The sequence below is a fragment of the Carettochelys insculpta genome, chromosome 25, assembly GCF_033958435.1.
Source record: "Carettochelys insculpta isolate YL-2023 chromosome 25, ASM3395843v1, whole genome shotgun sequence".
Taxonomy (NCBI): Eukaryota; Metazoa; Chordata; order Testudines; family Carettochelyidae; genus Carettochelys; species Carettochelys insculpta.
The window spans coordinates 9,706,611-9,725,148 of record NC_134161.1 but is presented as its reverse complement, the minus strand read 5'-3'; the positions used below and the strand labels follow the sequence as shown (position 1 = coordinate 9,725,148).

General features: G+C 47.1%; 2 protein-coding genes across 12 annotated transcripts in view; one reads left to right on the top strand and one right to left on the bottom strand.

Moving 5' to 3' along the window:
* The window catches only part of SCN3B (sodium voltage-gated channel beta subunit 3), a 40,293-nt gene extending 29,064 nt beyond the window's left edge, over positions 1–11,229 (top strand). The window contains exon 7 of the mRNA XM_074977048.1: positions 8,533–11,229. The gene's annotated coding sequence lies outside the window, so the exon portion shown is untranslated. The remainder of the gene's footprint in view (positions 1–8,532) is intronic.
* The window catches only part of GRAMD1B (GRAM domain containing 1B), a 216,808-nt gene continuing 202,783 nt past the window's right edge, over positions 4,514–18,538 (bottom strand). For 7 of the 11 annotated variants that reach the window (XM_074977034.1, XM_074977033.1, XM_074977039.1 and 4 more), the window contains 9 exons: positions 17,643–17,829; positions 17,105–17,248; positions 15,727–15,845; positions 13,686–13,828; positions 12,797–12,900; positions 11,856–12,059; positions 11,566–11,656; positions 7,884–7,991; positions 4,516–7,262 (listed from right to left, as the gene is read on the bottom strand). In XM_074977034.1, coding sequence (XP_074833135.1) covers positions 6,962–7,262; positions 7,884–7,991; positions 11,566–11,656; positions 11,856–12,059; positions 12,797–12,900; positions 13,686–13,828; positions 15,727–15,845; positions 17,105–17,248; positions 17,643–17,829 — 1,401 coding nt within the window. In that variant the 3' untranslated portion in view covers positions 4,516–6,961. Of the gene's footprint in view, positions 7,263–7,883; positions 7,992–11,565; positions 11,657–11,855; positions 12,060–12,796; positions 12,901–13,685; positions 13,829–15,726; positions 15,846–17,104; positions 17,249–17,642; positions 17,830–18,538 lie in introns of those variants that run through there. The other 4 variants (XM_074977031.1, XM_074977037.1, XM_074977032.1 and 1 more) reach the window with 3 other exon arrangements.

Here is an 18,538-nt window from a genome sequence, read left to right as displayed (position 1 = left end):
AGATTCCCATCATCTTGAATCTGTATCCCATGGCTGGACCACCCACCCTCAGCCATCTGTTTTGGATGCTCCCCAAAAGGCAGGGACAGACGATCTCCCCTGAGGTGTGTCTACTCTTTTCAGCAGCAAGTGGGAATTGTGCTTATCCAGCAAGGAGGTGGGGGAGGTAAAAGATACTGCCCTGCTGAAGTGCTTAATTTAACAGTGCCATTGCCAAATCATGGAAAGGCTGCAGTCTGCCCTGCTCCATTCAGATACTACTAGCTGCACAGCAGGTAATGAGAGTCCAAACCTTGGAATGTAAAACTGCCAAGAAGAGAAAGGCCACAGGAGATGAGACTGCCCTGTTCCCTGTAGAAAGGAACCCTCTCCTGTGTAGCTAGCATAATACACAGAAATGTTTCGACTGACGGTAACCACTGATGTATCCATGTGCCTTGGTGCTGCAGCACACCTCTGAGGAGTGAGAGTGGGAGTGAACTGAAAGCACTGCTGTAATGGTGTAACCACGCTTCACCTTTCTAACCACCGCTGGAAGCAAAGGAGCCTCAGCACCCTGAGAGAGGCTGTTCCGATGAGAGTCTGTGCCCAAGCTCAACATACTCCAGCAGTCTGGAGGGCTGCTAAGGATAGGTGGTCAATCTCTTACCTGGCTCAATCACTGCCTTCAATCCAAAGAGAGGCTGGACTTACGGAAATCACTGCAAACACCTGACAAAATGGCTTGCAGGCACTTCAGTCAATTGGGGGTAAAGATTTAAACTGCAGCTATCCCTTTGTAACAAACAACCCCACACTCTCCTCCTCTTTTGAAAACACAGGTTAGGAAAATTAGCTCTTGAACAGATACATCAAGAGGAGATATTAAATCAAACTGTCCCCTTTTACACCCAGGTAAGTCTTTGAATCCATGGAACTGCCTGGATTCAATGAGAGAAGAATTTGGCCTAGGGCACCTGACTGATGACTCTCGCTTTATGTTTGGGTAGGAAAATGGTCCACAAGCATTGTTTCCACAGAAGAGCTTTCAGGTTAGGGCTCAGTAAAGACAACACATTACACCTGCAGCAAGACCCCTTGCTTCCTTTTAAACTGTGCCATACAAACCCAGTTTGGGTATCAGATTACACACTTGTGGAAATGCACCCCTTCCAGCTCGAGATTTTGTCGAACCTGGAGCTGGAGGTATAATTTCCATCTCTAACCAACATATCTTTACAGAATAGAGATATCAAGAGAGAGAGATCTTAGACAGTAAACTGGCTCTAAATCTAAAGCTGCATTGTGCAAATTGCGTAATTTACTTTTGAGTTAACCTATTTTGAACTTTGTTCCATCTGTATGGCACTGAAATTTGAAATAAGGGCTATTTCCGCTGCCCCTTGTACAACGAGGGGTTGGACCAGAACTGCAACACTGCGCTGAAAATAGTGCTGCTATTTTGAGTGCATTGTTTAGCCATGGAGGTGCTATTTTGTATCCTGAAATAGCAACTATAATGTTGCCATATCTTAACAGAAACACAGAACTCCCACTCATGCCACTGCTTTGAAATGAGTTTGAGTGTTTTCCAACTCCTCTTTCCTCATCAGCTGACTGCCATCCATTCTCCTGCATCTGTATTCCAGGCTTCCCCTCAGATGGTGGCTGTTTTACCAAGGTATAAGTCTTACGTTTATGTAACTGGGACTGAGTTTTCAAACACAGGCACTATATGGACATTACAGCCCAAAATACCCATTTTCAGTTGAGCACCAATGGGCAGAATGTAGCTACCTAATTTAGGCAGCCAAATTTGAAAACTAGGTTGAGCAAGGAGCACTCCTTCCTGACAGTGCTCCACTTACGTAAAAATTAGAAGTGAGACTCAGTGTCCCAGACTATCTGCCCTTCTCTCTTACAACGCTGCAGCTCTTTCCATTAGTTCATGTATATTATATCTAGCGGCAGCACAAAGGAGAACAGAATGTGGTGATAAACTGTTTAAAAATCTACTTCGCAATTGGTCACATAATGAAAAAAAATCAAGCCAAACTGTTCTGCCTGTGACTATGATTGACAACACACAGTGGAAAAATGTGGGCCTGTCAAAATCAGAGTCCCAAAGGAAAACTATGATCCTCCCTGACAAAGGTCAGCAGGCCAATTAACGTCTCTGCCAGAGCGTTCAGGCTTGGTCAAAAAGGGCAAACTTCAGAGATAGAGCCTGGGTGAAAACTAACCTTTACCTCAGATGTACTTGCAGTACCCTCCCTTCCATTTATCTGTGTCTTTAGAAACTTCTGTTAGATTATTTAAAAAACAAAATAAAAAAATAAAACCAAAACATTTAACCATAATCATACCTTAGGCTGGAATTGTCAAAGATCCCTAAAGGACTTGGGCCCCAACACCATTACACTGCACTTAGATTTAGGTACCTTGCTCCCTTTGTCTCCTTTAATCCCACACAATTTGTGTCTTAATTCTAACTCCCTATCAACATTAATCAATCTATGTGAGCCCTTAGCTCAGAAGATAAAGGCGGCATGTGTTTCTTCACAGCAGGTGGGGAGGAGAAGCAAAGGGCAAGGATCTGAGTTAAAGAAGTCTAGATAAGCAGAGCTAAGAGACAACAAAGGATACAAACAGTTGAAAGCCACGAGGAATTATTGCCAGTGGGCTGAGAAAAGCTTCTGGACACTAAGGGCTTCTTTACCTGTACAGCTCTACTGATTTTGTTAACAATACAATGTTGAACTGGTGGCACTGCATGTGTTAACACTTTTAACAATTTAACTCCTAAATTTACAGTCTTAAGATACCCCTATTTGTACACATTCAAAACTAATTATGAAGAAATACACAGTAGTTTGCAGCAGCTTAAATAAAGCAGCACAAGTCTGCGTAGGCCTGTGATCTGATGGACAGAACACACTTTTCAAGGGAAGCTATGGCCCTTGGACAAAACACTAGTAAACCTACTGCTGGGGTAAAGAGTAGACTAGATGTGCAGATTGTTAACTGGCTGTAGGAAACACCGACAGGCCTGTGACTATTAGAAACCACCATGCAATGCTACCTTTTATCTTTGGCCTTCACAGCTGGGGCAGGTTCTTCTCCTCCTACACAGGATCAATGTACTGTACATGCACTGCTGTGCTAGATTACACAGATGTGCTAATACTTCAACTCCAAGATTTAGAGTAACTTTTATGAAGAGTTTCCCAATGGCATATTTAAGACAGAAACCACTAGGCTTCCCACTCACCTCTGAAGGGGGAGGTTAAGCCAGACCCATAACAGAGAAACTAGAACTCCCTAGCTAGGGTCCTGGATCTCTCCCGTGAGTCTGGGCTCTTCCATCCGTAGAACAGCAGCAGGACATGAACCCATCCTCATTACAAAAGACTGTCCAGCCCCTTATTGGTCCCTTCTGTCCTCAGTGCTAGGGGCTCAGGCTCACTCTACATTGCCCATTTCAGCAGCAGTGTCTGGCTCTGGCAGGAAATGCCAGGGAGATGTGCAGTACTAAGCAGCATTAAGTTAAATAAATAAACATAAATACAATAAATTATATAGAGTACAACATTCCCTCAGTTTCTGGGCATGGTTTTGTCTTGGTCCCCTTTCCCCTCCTCTTGAAGTGGTAGTCTGCTAAGATGGTACCAGTTGGAACTGCTGAGCCTCAGTCACACAAGACGCCAACAAGCCCTGCAAAGAGCTGCAGGATCACCCAGCCAAACTAGGCAGCCTCTATGAGGAGCATGTGGGTAAATGACTTGAGTTCTTAAACTCCTTCTAGATGAATCCCGCCCCTCGCCCAGCCAGTGCCATGGAGCTGAAAGGGCTGGTGACTCACCTTGCTCCTGCAGCGCATGCAGAAGCTAAAGATGAAACAGATGAGCTAGATCATCCAGTCAGTACTCAATACTACCCCTAAATGGAGCAGTGTCAGGTGATCTCACATGCTTCAAAAATCCTTCCAGAGGCAGATGGTGGGGATAGAGGGTCCACAGACCAACTAATCCACCTGGTAAGGCAAGACAGGGAAGCATGTTAGTCACCACTGCAAATCTCCTCTATCCTTTCAGCCCACAAAGCTCACCTGCAGTGTTGATTAGTGCACAGGACTGATGCTGTGGGTTTGTGACTATGCCATGACTCAGTTTCCCCAGTAAGGGCAAGGATACTCATCCAGTTTTGCAAAGACAACATACAGGCATAGTATCATTGTCATGCCGGTGGGACTTGTGTGTGCTCAGGATCAGGCTTTAACCATGCTGGGTTCCCATTTGTCTGATGTTTCCCATAACAACTATTACCACTTCGCCCCCGCTTCCAGCCTCTAGTCACTGGAACTTGCTCAGGTATGGCAATTTCAAAGCCACAGCGACTGCAGTGTGTTTCCCTCCTGCTCCTCCAAGACAAGAGAGAACATGTCCATCTGTTGGGGAGTCCAAACCCACAGACTTCTCCCCAGCTGCCTCACTAACATGCCAAGCCTATCAGGGCACAAACCACAGCCCACGGCCTCCTCTCTTGCCCGCCCCCCACCCCCCCCCCGGGTTAAAATGCCCAATCATAACAAATGAATCATTTTAAATTATCTTAAAAGACAGAACACAATGGCAACATTTGCACATGACTGCAACTAGCCAGAGCTTCCTGCTGCATGGATGCCCTGCAGCTGACGCTCCTCAGAACCCCAGCCCACCCTCATTATGAAAGGTTCACCACAAGGCAACAGGAAACGCAGCACAACTTCCCCCACCCCACACCCCTTTGCAGACCTCTATGAATGACAATTACTTGTGGGCAGGCTCCTTTCTTCCACCCCACTTCCAACACCTCCCTGGACCTGCTTTGCAATGGGAGTGCGGTTGGCTTCCTGTAACGACTGTGTTCAATCTGTTTAACTGCAACTGTGGTGGGAGATTTGTTTTGTTGTTGGTGGTGAAAAGCTGCAGCTCCCTGTTCTCGGGACTCTCCACCAGAGGTGAGATGTAGGTAAAGATACTGGAACCTGCCAAATGCCCTCACCTCGCCCTCTAATTTGGGTGGATGACAGAAGGAGGATTTAAAAACAGCAAACAAGGCAATAAAAACAGTGTTGTATCAAGTCAGAGCCTTTTGACTTTGCAGGTGCCCAGACTGAGAAGTGAGTACAGACAGGCTTTTCAGCACAGCTGCAGCTCCTTAGCACAAAGGTGGCTTACTGACAGGGACAAAAAAGCATGCAGGGTTGAGGAACACAGAGTATGTAAAGGGGACATTGTCCAGCGAAAAATAAACAAGGGGCAACATTCCCTGACTTAAAGGGTCTGGACTTAGCCAGTAACACTGAGTAACAGCCTGTATCAGTTCCCCCTCTACTTTGCTATTAATATAACTTCTAGTAATACAAAGTAAAAGGTTTTACTGAGAAAATCTGGTTCCATTTCTGGGCTTCACTCAGCAAAATTAGGCTGGTCAGTTTAATAGCAAATTGTGCCCCGCCTCAGCATTGTAGCAGATGGCTCAGAAAAAGCCCAATTGCTACTGAATGAGAGCAATTTCCTAGCACACTCTCCTGGGTCAAAGCTTGCTCAGTTCAGTAGGCACTGAAATCCCGTTTGCATCAACAGAGCAGGGTAAAGCTGACAGTGTCCCCTTTAAATACCTGTTCAGCATTCAGGGACCCATAGGCAACAAAGGGGCATTTGCTCCAATTCTTCCCTTCAAAACAGACAGACAAACAAACAGCCAGGAATACAGAGAAGAGAGGTGTGTGGGAACAGGTAAGCGCGAGCTGCACTCTCCTGGACAGTGCCTCAGTGCTAGGAAAGCACAGCCCACCCTCCGCATCCCATCCTATCCCAGGGATGCTCCAGTTCTGCCAGTCTTGGAGGCCAGCACTCACTCTTCTCTTCAGTACATAGGCTTTTTTCCTCTTTTAAAATCTGTATATAATATATATATATATATATATTTATATTCTGTATATATATATTTATATGGTCTATATACACATATTGCACACAATCCGCTGGCCTCCTGTGTTTGTCCACTAGTGGAAATGCCTCCGTTTCTCTTCTGGCTCCGACCCATAGTCACGTGTCCCAATGCCATTCTGAAGGTTTACTAGTGAATCCTTCATCTGCAAGACAAAAAACACCCTAAGTATTCAGCTGCTGTAAAGCCTCGGAGCTGCTGGGACTCCAAACCTAGCCCTCCCACCACCACACATAAGCCTGTGCAAGGTGTTGGGCTGTACTCCTTGACTTAGTACCAGAGAGCCTGGGCTACAAGTGGCAGGGGGAGAAAGAAGCATGCGAGGCAGGCAGTTGGAGCGCAGGGTGACAGCTTGGACCTAGGCTTCTGTCAAATGCATGTTATTAAAGGAACATTGGGAGCAAAAGCATGTTACAAAATGAGAAGTTTATACACACCGGGCAGATGACAGAGGAAGCTTGGAGGGCTCTGCCCACCCAGAAGGCACAGGGCTGGGACAAGCCTTCCCCCACCATCCCTGCCGTGCTGCCCAGTGGCGATTTAAAGGAGTGCCAGCCACCAGCACTGTCATAGTACTGGCAGCAGCAGACAGGATCCTCAGGTCATGAATTGCCTCCTCTGTCAGCAAGCCTGTGTATAGACAGCAACCTCTCTGGGAAGGAGGGCGGACATCTACCAGCAAACAGGCAGAAGGGCAAGGAGAAAGTGTTCAAGAACATCCTCCCCCTGCGCTAAAGCACCCAAAAGGATCTGTGATGCCCACATGGGGTAGACCCTCCTCCCCTCTAAGTCCTCAGGTGGGAAACCTGCTTACTGTGGAAGCTGCAAAGGAGCCAATCAGTCTGTTCTGCCACAGGACTATGGAAGGCTGAGTGGATCCAAGTGGGATGCAAACACCAGGCATTCCAGACCTGAGGCTACATCCACCTTCTGGTCTAGGGTTGTTGTTCCAGGAGAACCTCTGGAATTCAGGATTGCTGTGAAGGTGTCAAAGCTTACATGCTTGTACCTGCCCTATTTGAAGATGGGCCTGAAGGGTCATGATGTGCATGTGGGGACAGCCTGGGTAGATAAGGATCTGAGCAGGCAGCAGAATGGCTGAAGAAACATTCCACCCAGTCTCACGTAATAGGAATTCCTGGGGTATGTGGCTGGAAGATGCCATTCTCACCTGGTCTAGAAGCATCACGGAGGATTTGATGATCTCACGCCACTTCTGCAGCTCTGTGTCATGATACTTCTGCTGGGACTCCAGTAACTGAGCCCATTCTGACTGAGACTGGGGTAACCTGCCACATGCATACAAAACAAACCACGTGGCTCAGGATAAGCAATTACTGTAGTTTGAAGGAGGGGTGAATGTCGGGATTTCCTGGCCACTGAGTAGAAGGATGTCACTGATGATTCACCTCAAAGCCAGAGCTACGCCTCCCCCCAGCAGCACGCTTTCATTCCTAAACTTCCACTCTCCAGCACTGTCTTCTTTGGAGACCTCTGCCCAACCTCAGCTTCACTAGAGATGCTTTGAAACAAACTTTTCCAGATACATGCTGCTGGGTTGGGGCTCTACCCTCCCAGAAAGGGTGGGGCCTCAGGTGGAAGGGGCAGGGCTGGGAATATTAGAGAGACAAGGAGGGTGACATAATTATTTTATTGGCCTGATTTCTCTTAGTGAAAGAGATGGGCTATGCATAACATCCTTTAATACAGTACATGTGTAAAACCAGACAGATTACTTAGCTCTCAAATGAACTCATGCAGGAAAATGATAAAAGACAAAAGGCCACATCATTGGTGGGTGACTTTTTTTCTCAAAATGATCACATATCTGACCTATTAGTCTTCATCCTCAAAAGAAATGCGTACAACACTTTCAAAAAATGAACCTGGAAGCTTAAACTCTTAAGTACCTTTCTGGTAGCCGCAGGCCCTGCCATGCAGTGAGGGTCTGGGTGGTATATTCCAACATCCAAAGTTTGTAGAACAGCATCATATTGAGAATTACCAACAGCACCAGACTGGGAAAGAAAAAGACACTGGTGGAAACATCCCTGACTATATACAACATTCAATCCCCACCCCAGAAAATGCTTTAAAGGCCCCAAAGATCTGGCTGCGTTAGTCAGCTGATGCCAGCGGGAGTTTTGCCTGAATAAGAACTGGGTTATCAGGGCTTTAGTCTGAGAAAGAGAGACAGACAGAACTTCAGGAAATAAACACAATTGAGGGCAAAGCAATGAGGAAACAGACAGACTGGCTCAGACAATATACAGACCAAGCTTGTTACATCAGCAGGTGGCATGTTATATCAGATACTGAGAAAGGCAGGGGAAAACAATGGAGTAAAGAGGTAAAAAAGAGACAGTACCTGAAACAAATCCTAATGGGAGCAGGGAAGAGAAAAGATGGAGGAGCTACAGGTTAGAAACAGAGCAGCACAGGGACAGGAGAAACTGAGGGTGGACATGGGTACGTGTAAGACATGGGAGGGAAGAGTAGAAAAAGGACTAAAGCTATAGCTGCATGGTTGTTTCTCAAAGGACACTTCTCTTTCCCTAGCAGCACAGCAGAGGTTGGGCAGCGCCTGCAGACCAACACACCTGGAGTTCCCGCACACGCTCTCATTCGATTATAATTCACATTTCAAGTTGCAAGTGCCTCTTCCTCTATGCGTACCATGCTGTGTGAGTGGAGTCTGACAGCATGGAACACCAACCAATGTCTCTGCTGAGATATGAGGTCCCTGCCACCTGACATTTGCAGTCGTTGTATCTATTATGTGCATTAGTGCCTCAGATAAAAGATACTGGCCTAGCTGGGAGGCTGTGGGCTAGCCCATTTCTCTGGTACAGTTCCTGGCTAATGGCCGCTTGCAAGATAAAAATTATGAAAATATTACAAAGGCTTTGATCTCTGATGCACCTGTTTGGAAACATATAGTGGTAATGCCTATGTCTTTCCAATCTGATAACTATCTGGGAGCCATTCACAGGGATTATTCTAAATTGACCTTTTTTGGTTTGCTTACCCAAACTGCTGGACGTGTCAAGTCCATCCAACAGAAAGTATCTTGGTGGAGAAGGTAACTAACATGTCCAGCAGCAAACATCTGCGGAGCTGCCAGATGTATCAGGTCAGGCTAACAGCAACTATTAGCAGTGCTGCCAAAGGTGCATTTGGCAGAAGATGCCTACCACAGTTAGAAGCATCTGGCTTGCTGCTACATATACAAGCCCTGTCAGAAAGCACCTTCAGCCTTTTCCCAAACAGGACCAGGAAGTGCAGAAAGAGAGGCACAGACATTTACACAATAAATAAAACTGACAAGCTGAACTTTTTCAACCCTTTGAAAAAGCTGACTGAGTTTGGAGTGGTTCTTTCTTTATTCAAGCTGATTCAGCAGATCCTCTGTTATCAGGATCATGTATCAGTTAAGCTAAGTCCAGAGGAGAGCTCTCCTCTCTGTGCACATCACAATAAACCCTTAATACTTTGTGAGATTCCTGTACAGTGCCCTTCCTCCAAAAGTCATTTGCACACGAGTGCATTAACCTCTCAACAACCAAAGTGGCAAGTAGACATAACGACCTACCACAGGGGTAGCTGTTGCAAAGTAAGTGGCTGAACCCAGACTAGAACCCAGCTCTGCTGAATTTTAATATCCTGCTATAACCATTGTACAGGCATAGCAGGCTCTCAACAATCTCCCTCCCTCCTTTTTTTTTTTCTCCTTTTTAACTCTTCTGTGAACAAAGATTTCTTAGAAATCCCTTCTAAATGGGTAGGATTTCCTTCCAGGCTGGAATTTCTCCAAAGCCTTTGGAACATACATGTTTAAATGATCAAAGGATCTAGAAAACATGACCTTTGAGGGAAGGTGAAACAACTGGGTTTAGTTTGGAAAAGTAAAGACTTAGAGGGGATATACTAACAGCTTTCAAGTACCTAAAAGGGTGTTACAAGGAAGAGGGAGAAAAATTATTCTCCTTAATCTCTGAGGGTAGGACAAGAAGCAACAACAGACAAATTCCAACAAGGGAGGTTTATACTAGAAAGTAGGAAAAAATTCCTAACTGCCAAGGTGGTTAAACACTAGAATAAAATTGCCTAAGGAAGTTGTGGAACCTCCACTAGTGGAGATAATTAAGAGCAGGTCAGACAAACATCTCTTGGGGATGATCTAGATCTGTGGTGGGCAATCTGTGGTCCATGGGCCACATGCAGACCACTGGGGTTCTATGTGTGGCCCACAAGACATTGTTTACTATTGCCTATGATTCTGCTGGTTTCTGTCCATATAGGTTTTTTTTCCCCCTACTAGTATTTCTAAAATGACATGTACATAAAGCAAGGGCACGTGAAGTGAGGTACGTGCTGATTGCACACAACACTGACTCTGAGAGCCATAAGCTCCCTCTGCACTCAGAGCACCGCTATGGTTCATTCAGCACATTCTGTAAATTCTCGCTGTGCAAATGCAATTGGCAAAACGGCCCCATCCTGGGAGGCCATCTTGGTAACAAGAATCTTGCAGCCTACTTTAATGAAGCAGGGCCACTCACCAGCCTAGGTTGCCCATCACTGATCTAGATGGTGCCTGGTCCCGCCATGAGTGCAGGGGACTGGACCTGATGACCTCTGGAGGTCCCTTCCAATGTTAGTGTTCTATGGTTCTATGTTTTCAAGTAACCAAGAAGGCTTCAGGATGTGATGAGAGGAAATCAAGCAGCAAATTGACTTGACACAAATAATGAAAACCAATGTACTGAACACACTGTTGTAGTCGCATAGTCCTTTTATCATTACAATATAACAGTTTGCCTGATAAATGCACCATGTTTTCACTTTCCTAGGGACTGCTGGGTTGTTTGTATGTGGTACCAAGCAGGTTAATAAAAAAAAAAAGTGTATATAGCCTGTGCTTAACTTGTGCAGAATTCTTAATCTCCAACATCTACATCAAGACGCAGGATGCAGTAAAGAAAGCCCCAAACTTGTTTTATTCCTTGCTTTCCAAAAATGTTGCTGCTACTCCTTCCATCTTTCCACTCCCTTAGTAGGGTCTCATATTCATATCAGCTTTTCTGAGTCCTCATCTGTTTAGTCTCCTTTCTTCTCCGATGACTGTGGACTTCCCTCTTCTCCATATAGCCTGCCTGCCCTCTCCCCAGCATGCTGAAGAACAAAGCTTATTCAGTAGCTGAGCCACCTCCTAGGACTTCTAGGAATGCAGAGTTCTGCCTTGCTGAGGGCAAGACCAGGCCTGGAAGGGTTGAATAAAGCAAGAACCAGATAGGAGTCTGAGTCAAAAAGCTGAGATGTGGGTCATCACCAGTAGCAGCTGGGCCAAATCTCTGGCCAGCCCTAGAGCGCAGCTCAATGGAACATCAATGGAGTATTTTTTAAAAAGTTTAATTTAGTTGATTTTTGCTTTTGGGGCTATTTCTGCACTTTCTAGTTCCTGAGCGAGTCTTGGGGGTGGGAGGAGCAGGACACAGAGAGCAACTGGGAGCAGGAAGTGAAAAGGCAGAGACACAAGCGGGCCCAGGGAGAAAGACTGAGCAAGACAGGTGGACATCAGGAGTCACTCACACACAGCTGATAACAACCAGCAGCTTGGAGACGCTCTGCAGATGGAAGCCACTGGGACTGTCCTCCAGGATATGCCGCGTCTGCGTGGAACCTGAGGGAAGCGTTTTGTCCTGGAGTTAAGTGACATCCTTGGCCCAGCTCAATTCCAGCAATCACTCCTCATGCCATGCACCACTGCCCCCCAAGAGGGGTCTAGCCTTTGGCCCCACTCCATTCCTGGCACAAGAGGGACCCAGCCCTACCTCATCCCCACCCCCAAAGAGCCCAGCTCTTAGCAGGCAATGCCATACCTGCCACGTGCTTGATGCGATGCACCACTTCCTCATCTGTGGGGGTGGTGACAGGACTCAGCACCTCCTCCAGGTGTGGCACCCGAAGGTGGGCGTGGGGCCGTTTTCTTCGGCGCAGCGTGGATTGCTTGCTCATCTTCTCTTTGGGGGATTGTCTGTGGATCTCCGCTAGGTATGTGCTCTCAGTTTTGGTCAGTTCGCTCTCTGCAGGGGAGCCAGGCACCAAGTTTCAATGTCAAGATTAAATAATGAGAGTCTCTATCAAAGGTGACTTTTATAGAGGCCTTGGGACCATACAACAGAGTTTCTGCCCCTTGCCCAAAGATTTAGAAGATGAAAGCAGCCATAATACACCTGGCCGAACACCTGGTGCTGATAACCTTGTGTTTGTGCTAAAGGAGGAGATCTCACTGTGAGCACATTTTAGCAGCCAGGACTAAATGTGCAGGACAGCAAACCCTCGCTTTGACAGACTTCAGAAATAACAGATGCTGTCTGCCAGTGCCTCGCCCACCTCAATAAATGCCATTGACTCACCAGAGCCACTGGAGCTGCTGGGGCTAGAAAAGCGGCCGCTGCCAATGGAGCTGCCAGGGTGGGAGGAGCCACTGGGGGAGGAGGGGGGAAGGAAAGAGTGGTGGCAGAGGACAGGAGTGAGTGATGGGCTGGGAAGGGCAGTGCACTGTCATACAGTACAACCATTCAGTTTTAATGGACTTTCGGCATTAATGGACACCTCTGAGTCCGTTAAATGGAGGGTTTACTGAAATAACATCATCCAGCTCTGCTTAAAAACCCACCATGGCGTCTGACCCTTCCTAGCCCAATACTGGATCCATATCACCGGACTGCCTGCCAGCAGGTACATGTGTGCGCGCACCCCGACAGCAACACAATGGCCCCTTTGGAATGGTTGCTGCGTGAGCTACTGCAAATCTCACCTAAATGACGAAAATAATCTTCTAAGCCACTCCAGAAGTTTTTCTCGATGAAGGATTTCACAAGCCCCCATGGCTGTTTCCTGTAACGTAGCTCTGTAGAAACCCTGAGGGAAGAAGAGGAACAAACCAAGTTACACCAGAGTTGCCACTGCCTAATCCTTGCCGCTCATATACAGTGTAGACAGGCAAACCTACAAAGCTTTGCTAAAGCAACTGAGAACACAGTTCCCTCTTGGGGTTTTGGTGGTGGCTCCTGCTGGGACTTGAACTCCCAAAATGGTGTCAGAGGCCCATTCCAATAGAAAACTTCCTTCCGCAGCAGTTCTTGGTAGACCAGTCTCAAAGTTCCCCTTCCAGCAAATCTCGGTGTGTACTGGATACATGGCCAAACTCTAGGGTGCTGATCCTAGCCAAGCTCAAACCTGCCAGGCTGCAGAATTTTCCTCAGTATTATCTCTGCCTTCCCACTGGTCCTCAATCTCTCACAACTTTGTGCTCTCTGTAGGTAGTCCCGTTGGCCAAAAGATTCAACTGCTCTCCTTACGAACCAAGCACTCAGAGACAGGTTGTCTGGTTGTTGGCCACCTCCCAGCCTTCACCCAACACCTTCTTTGCTGTAATTTTACTATGCTCAAGGGCCAGTGCATTAGGCTGCCTCACCTAACATATTCAAAAGCTACGGGGAGGTCCTGCTTGCAAGAGGTAAGGTATCGGGGGTAGACAGGTTCCCTGCAGTCTCTCCACCCTTCCTTTACAAAGCAAAGGGCAGGTGTTCATCCCTCGCTATCTGTAAAGTGCTTTGAGATCCTGGGAGAAAAGGTGCTTTAGAAGGGCTGAGGATGAGTCTTCTTCATCACCAACAAATCCACAGCCCCTCTGAGTACTGTACCTGAGTCGGCTTTTGTTTCTGGCGACACGAGTCAGCGTGTAGCGGTTAATGGTGTAGAAATAGTCATGGTAGGGGACGTCGTGAGTTAGCACCTCTGCGTCTATCACATAGCACTCGCTTTCCTGGCTGGCTTTGTACATTGTCTGTGCAAAGCGGAGAAGGAAGCAGAGGGAAATGGTTAATCTGGTCAGAGGAAGGCCAGGACAGAGCTGGGCTCCTCGCTGCAGTCATGCAAGGTAACTCATGCAGAAGGGAGAGCCACCAATGGGACCTTTTGGTGTTAAGTGTCCTGTTAGCAGCTCAGATTTCTTGGTGTGAATACTCAGCAAAATATTAAGCTCAAGTATTTCCCTGACAAATTTCAAATCTGAAATAGGACTATAATGTTCCAAACTCAAACAGTTTGGGTTAGCTACATACCCTAATCCCAGCAGATACAATACCTCAACTGAGTTACATAACTGACCAATGTTAATCTGCACAATAAATTCAACTCTGGCTCTTTAAATTGTACAGAGAAAAATTATTAGGAAGAATATTTCAAATATTTATAAACAACGTAAACAGTATCAGTTTCTTGCCACGAAGACTAAGGGCCATTGCCTTACTGGACAAAATTATCAATTACAAAAGTCAGTCAATGGACACATTATCTATTGTGTTATAAACGGCAAAATCATTTACACCAATGCAAAATGAGTGCAAATCTTCACGATTCTGGATTTGGCAGCCTTTCACAACAGCTTTGCATGAGTGAAGGACAATGGATAGTCTAGTACATTCACTTTACAAGGTAACCTCATCACTGTTAGATGGGACAGATAAAGGATTCTCCAGAGATTTCATAAGACTTCTCCTCACTGTGAGTTTCATCCACTCAACACAAATCCGTAACTCGAGGCATGGAGTGTTTACCCTTCAGAGGTGAGAAGACACAGGCTACAGGTAAGTGAGCACAACTCATTCGCTGCCAATGCAATCCCTTTGTGTAAACTCGGTCATTTCACAGTGGGTCCACTCTCACTACGCTAGGTGGACAGAAGTTAGCTCTGCTGGGAAGACGCAGCCACAGTACTTCATGGGCAGCCCCTGCCTCTCATTGTAATGCAGGCCACATCCTCCTCCATTGGGAGAACACATCTGTGGGAGCTGCAGCTTTTGCTTATTAGGAAAAACTAACATGAAAGAAGGGTCAAGACAGATCAGAGTCTCTGAAGAGTGATGAGTGCTCTGTCCCCTTGGGAAGAAAGTTTTTTTGCACAAATTCTTTCTGTCATCTCTGCTTTTCCCCACTCTGACTTCCCATGTATGATCTCCTGCTATCTGGCTGACTCCTTTCTCCTCTCCAGCATATGCTTCCCTGTTGCATAGTTCTCTTCTTCCCCTACGAATGCTCCCTGGCTCCTTGTGTTCCCATCTCTTTTGCTTCCCCAGACAAGCTGGTCAGTCAGGCTTTTGTCTTCCCCGCTGTTCCCCAGGACATTCCTCCTGGCTGCCTCATTACTTTCTCCACTGCCTGCATGGATTCTCCTTCCCTGAGCTGTAGCTGGGCACTCCAGTGCCACTGCAGGCCCTGGTCTCAAGGCTACTGCTTCCTCCCAGGTAGCTGCAGCTACTAAGACAGCCAAACTATCTCCTCTTCTGTGTTTCCAGCTGCTTTTGCAGGCCTCTGGGTCCCAGCACGTCGATGCAATAAAGAGCCTGAACAGTTACACGGGCGGTTGGACAGAGGGGAAAGCTATGACCATGTGACCCATCTGCTTTCCACTGACCACCAGCAAGTGCCCCACAAGCTGAAATTCAGGTGCAGACAATGGCTTTGCTGTTTAATGAGGCTGTTTGTTCTGGGAACAGATATTCTTTCACCGGGAGAGTCCCACTCACTTCCCTGGAGTACAAATTAGCTATTCGAATTTGCGACGAGTGGCAAATTAATAACAGGGGAAGCTGCGGCAGCGGGAGGAGGGGACAGAGCACATGCACATCCCATAGTATGAAAATAAGTGTCTGATCACCCTCTGTTTGTTCTGCTTTTGCCTACCTGAGTCTCAGTGACAGTCGCAGTTTTCGGGGCGAGAGGGTTGGTGAGGGTGATCGTGTACAGGATTACTCGGCTCTGATTGCCATTTTCTTCCTTCTTCCATGGATGAAAGATAATATCTGGGAAAGGAGCTCTGAGTCAGAGTCTGGAACTGGCAGCTCTGTGGAAAGCTGTCTGCACACCCAAAGCAACAGGATTGGCCCTAACTGCTCCCCTCATTAGCCGGGTTGAGACCCAGAGGACTGAAATGGACAAGGGAGACTGAATACCTGCAGGGTCAATGAGGGTGGGAGGGGGGCAGGAGGGGCATTTGGCCTTGGCCTCAAGCTCAAAGAGAGTTTCAAATTTGGACACTTGTTAATTTTTGGAAATCACTCCTATGCGTATCCCTCAATCAGTGGTGCAACTGCACAGAAAAAAGGCAAGAAAAGCATTTGCTAAATCAAAAAAAAAAAAAATCAAATTATGTCTCACTCTTTTTGATGCCTTACTTTGTTTTCATGCGTCATCGTTTTTTATTATGGCAAAGACCCGGAAAGTGGAAAAGCTGCACGTGGTCCAGGCCCCTCCGGACCTCTGAATACCTCTTAATGGCGTATATGACAACACAACACATGCCAGGGTCTCTCAAGGGACAGAAGCACATTGGTGTGGCAGGGCTGAGGAAGCTGCTGACTGTCCCACGAATACAGTGTTGAATTCTCCAGGACTGTCAGTCCAGCATCCTCACAGTGCTCACATTCGCATCAGCTCCCTTTTCTTTTTTAAAAAAAACAAAAATAAAGAGTTTTGTGTTGACCCTTCTCAGTGCACCACTTTCCAAGTCTTGTGAGGCTGCCAGCTGGGGGAGAGAGAGGAAACGAGCAGAAAGAGGCACACTGCAGCATTGTTTTAGCATTAGAAATGCCTGAGGAATTCGGAGGCCTGTTGTATTTCCCTTTGTGGAGCATCAAGGATGGGTCGGGGGTCTCTCTGCCTCTCACATGGTGGTGATAGAGTTACAGTGAAAAGATGCCCTGTACTACACCCGGGATTGCACTGCCTGGATGACAGACTGCCGCCCTGTGACATGCCGGGACTTGCAGACAGCGCCGGAGATGCTTTCTACTGGGAATCTGATGCCTGGACCAGAGTGCAAAGGTGCACTGAGCTTAAATGGGGCCTGGGACTTGCAAAGACTTCAGGACTCCTACTTCCCTTATGCTGCCCCCAGCCCAGCCAGATTCACCCTCCACTTGCAGCAGCCACAACATGATGCTGAGCTGTGCCACTAAGGTGCATGCTCCAGCCTGGCCCTTAGCTCCTCACGCTCAGAGGACTCTGCTTGAGCCAACTGCTGGGCCACCTGGTGCACATGCCGGGACAGTTTGTGGCTCACCAGAGAACCGACGCTGTTCCATGAAATCCCTCTGAAACTGGGAGTCTGTGAAGAGCAGGTCATAGAGTTTGTCCACACTGAAACTGAACACCTCATTCAGGTACTGCCGGCCATTCAGATCCTCGTAGAAGGCCTGAACTTCTCCTGCAGAAAGACAGAGAGAGCTGAGGGTGCTGCTGGCCTGCAGGCCAAAGGATGCTGCAGCAGACTCAGAGGGCCAGGTCTGTACCATTTACAACCTGAGAAGGGAGAAGAGCCCAAAAGAGACAGCTGGTTCACTCTTTTAATGCCCCAGGGCAATGACTGGCACATCAGCAGCCTAACTCATCCATGGAGTTATTCCACTGTTACCCTTACGTCTGGCCCAAGAGGCTGCTGAGTTGCTGGTGGTAAAGAACATGAAAGAACTTATGGGACCAGTAAAGGAGGATCACACGGTACGCCCAGCTCCACCACATCCCTCGCTTGGCAAAGATGGCACAGCACATCCTGGGACACCACTGATGCAACCACACCCTCCCTGACTCTCACTACACACCCTCATCATGGGTCTCCGAGGAGTCGCTGAGCTCCGTTGGAATGTCCTCATTGTCATTGAAGTCCAGAGAAGGGGAGTTCACCGGGGCGATGATCTCTATCTTGTCTCCGATGATGTTTTCAATGGTGAGTTCCTTCTCCAGGGGACTCTCCACCAACTCTTCCTCCTCTGGAAGCACCCCCTCAAACTGGCACAGGGACAGAGAGTGAGAACGGCAATCATCAGGGCACCTTAAAGTTAAGCACATCCATGCCGCATTTCTTCCCAAAACAAGTACGGCAAACTGAAGGAATTCAGAGTTACGATTAAGCCTCCAACACAGCCCACACCTGCCAAGGTATGCAAATGCAGCAAGGCCTTCATCACCTTCTCTTTGCCTTGGAATGACACCATAAAGGGAAACAAATTTTGCGGGGGTCAAAAACCAACAACCTGAATCTATCTTTAAAAATCAGCTTCCTCTAACCAGGGACCAGAAGTGCAAGAAAAAAAAACAACACAAAAAACTCTTCATTGCCACCATATAACATTTATGGACAAGTGTCTGCAACCAAACTAGCAAGAAGAGCCATTTTTTCAAATTCAGTTACAAAATCAATCCTTCTAGAGCTGCAATGCATGTGACTGCGAGACAGTCCTTAATAAATAATGTCACAGCACACTTTTTGTAACCTTTGTTTTAAGAACAGCGCACAGACAATGATTTGTACCAGTTAGAAAATTTAAATTCTTTTACCCCTAGATTGGAGAGCAAAGGAGGACAAGGAAAATGCTGTGCCTGGGGATAGGCTCCTAAGCAGGAAGGAGCACTGTTCACATCAACCCTCCATGCCCCCTCTCTTCACCAGCATTCCCAGGCTCTACCACCTTCGCCCCCCGCAACCCACACCGACCTC